We start from the raw sequence: 1,713 nt of genomic DNA on the forward strand, positions 1-1,713 counted from the left end.
ATTTCTGGACATTTATGGTTTGATTTCTTTGTATGTATGGATCACTTGGGTTGTTACCAACATCTGGTGAAAATTTCATRTCATTAGCACCTCTAGTAATATATTTACTGAGAAAAATGGAGATGTGTTCAATACTTATTTTACCCACTGTATATCTAAATATATTGAAAATACACCGTACCTTACTCTTGTGCTGGCTGGCCTGGAGGGGCCGGTGCAGATTGCGACGTGTCATCACGGCTTCATCTGGTGACACGCAGCCCCGGCCAGGCAGTTTGCCGTAACTATGACTTCCGCCCATCCCAAAGACGGCGGTGGGCTTGTTTGTTGCCACTGCGTGGTGCGGCGCTGAGTGGGGTTTGGGACATTTCACGAAAGCAATGTCAATGGAGGAGTCTGAGGAGGCGGAGGAGCAAGGGTCAAAGAGAGGCGCGTCGCAAAGGGAGACCCTGTCCTCGTCGTAAAAGGCCTCCATCCCTGGGGGGTCTGGGGGCAGGAGGAACTCTCCGAGGGCATCAGCCAGAGCTGAGCCCGGCTGAACGTGGTGGAACTCAGAGGGTCTGGAGGGCAGATTGTGCTCGTGGGGTCTCTCTGACGCCTCACTCTCTGGGATGCTGCCGAGACCTGAAGGACAAAAACACAAAGATCTTTCTTATTAACCTTCAGATTCAGGGTCTCTCATTTCTAGGATTTGAAAAGCTTACGAGTGGGCAGTGAACCTGCAAACATATACTTTAACACAATAATTCAAAGCTCCTGGGAGCACAAGACCTGTTGGCTTTTGAGTCCTTGAGTCCAGATCGGAGCTGAAGAGTGGCAGGTGGGACGGCCACTCTGTTTCGTAACAATGTTTCTCAGGGTCCTGATTACGATTCCAGTCCTGGAAACGATGGGACTGAATCTGCTCCAGGAGACACTGCTTCCTGCGCCTCACCATGTTGGCATGTTCCCTGAAAAAGGAGATTCAGAAGCTTTATTAAAAGCAGCAACTTCAAGTGCCTGCGACATCAAATGTTTGTAAAATATATGAGTGCATTTTTGAAACGATAACACTTATAATGTATTGCAAAAAAGATGACGGTTGTTGAGATATGCACACGTAGAGTTGCTACAAAAAATAACACAGACTATAGTGAAGAATCTGATGTTTCTTTAAATTTTTTGAGTCACTATCAGAGATAGTCAGAGTTCACATATTGTTTTAATAAACAGAGTTTTATTTCTTAAAAAGAGTTCCTCTTTGATGTCACTTCCTGTTTCTCTTTAGTTCAAAATAAAATTTGTCCTTTATGTGACAAAATGGGTAAAATCGTGCCAAGTTTCTTAAATATCAATGTTTTCTTTGACTTTTTGTATTTGAAGAACATGCATGACGTGTTGGCCAATGTGTCTGTTTATGCGTTTCTGCCACTAAGAGACCACATACAGTCACTGCAACTTTTATCCAAAAAAAAAAAATCATGAAGTTGCTCACAGCATTGCATTGCTGCGAGGGTATGGCGAGCCGATGTTATTGGTTTGAATCCCAGTTTCCACCGTCTTTAACAGCTGCTTCATGGTGGACCTGTAGGTGGTGCAAGGCAAAGTCAGCAGCTTCAAAATGAGATCATAACCTGGTGGTGATGTTCTGGTGTGTGTGTGTGTGTGTGTGTGTGTGTGTGTGTGTGTGTGTGTGTGTGTGTGTGTGTGTGTGTGTGTGTGTGTGTGTGTGTA

The 1,713-nt window shown here is 44.7% G+C and overlaps 1 protein-coding gene across 2 annotated transcripts in view; it reads right to left on the reverse strand.

The window, feature by feature from the left end:
* Window positions 1-1,713, reverse strand: part of arhgef33 (Rho guanine nucleotide exchange factor (GEF) 33) — a 12,903-nt gene that overhangs the window by 1,841 nt on the left and 9,349 nt on the right. For both annotated transcript variants that reach the window (XM_014017577.1, XM_014017576.1), the window contains exons 12-14: window positions 1,475-1,564; window positions 772-950; window positions 182-624 (exon numbers count right to left, since the gene is read on the reverse strand). In XM_014017577.1, the coding sequence (XP_013873031.1) occupies window positions 182-624; window positions 772-950; window positions 1,475-1,564 (712 nt within the window). The remainder of the gene's footprint in view (window positions 1-181; window positions 625-771; window positions 951-1,474; window positions 1,565-1,713) is intronic.

The sequence above is a fragment of the Austrofundulus limnaeus genome, unplaced genomic scaffold (genome assembly GCF_001266775.1).
Source record: "Austrofundulus limnaeus strain Quisiro unplaced genomic scaffold, Austrofundulus_limnaeus-1.0 Scaffold172, whole genome shotgun sequence".
Classification (NCBI taxonomy): Eukaryota; Metazoa; Chordata; class Actinopteri; order Cyprinodontiformes; family Rivulidae; genus Austrofundulus; species Austrofundulus limnaeus.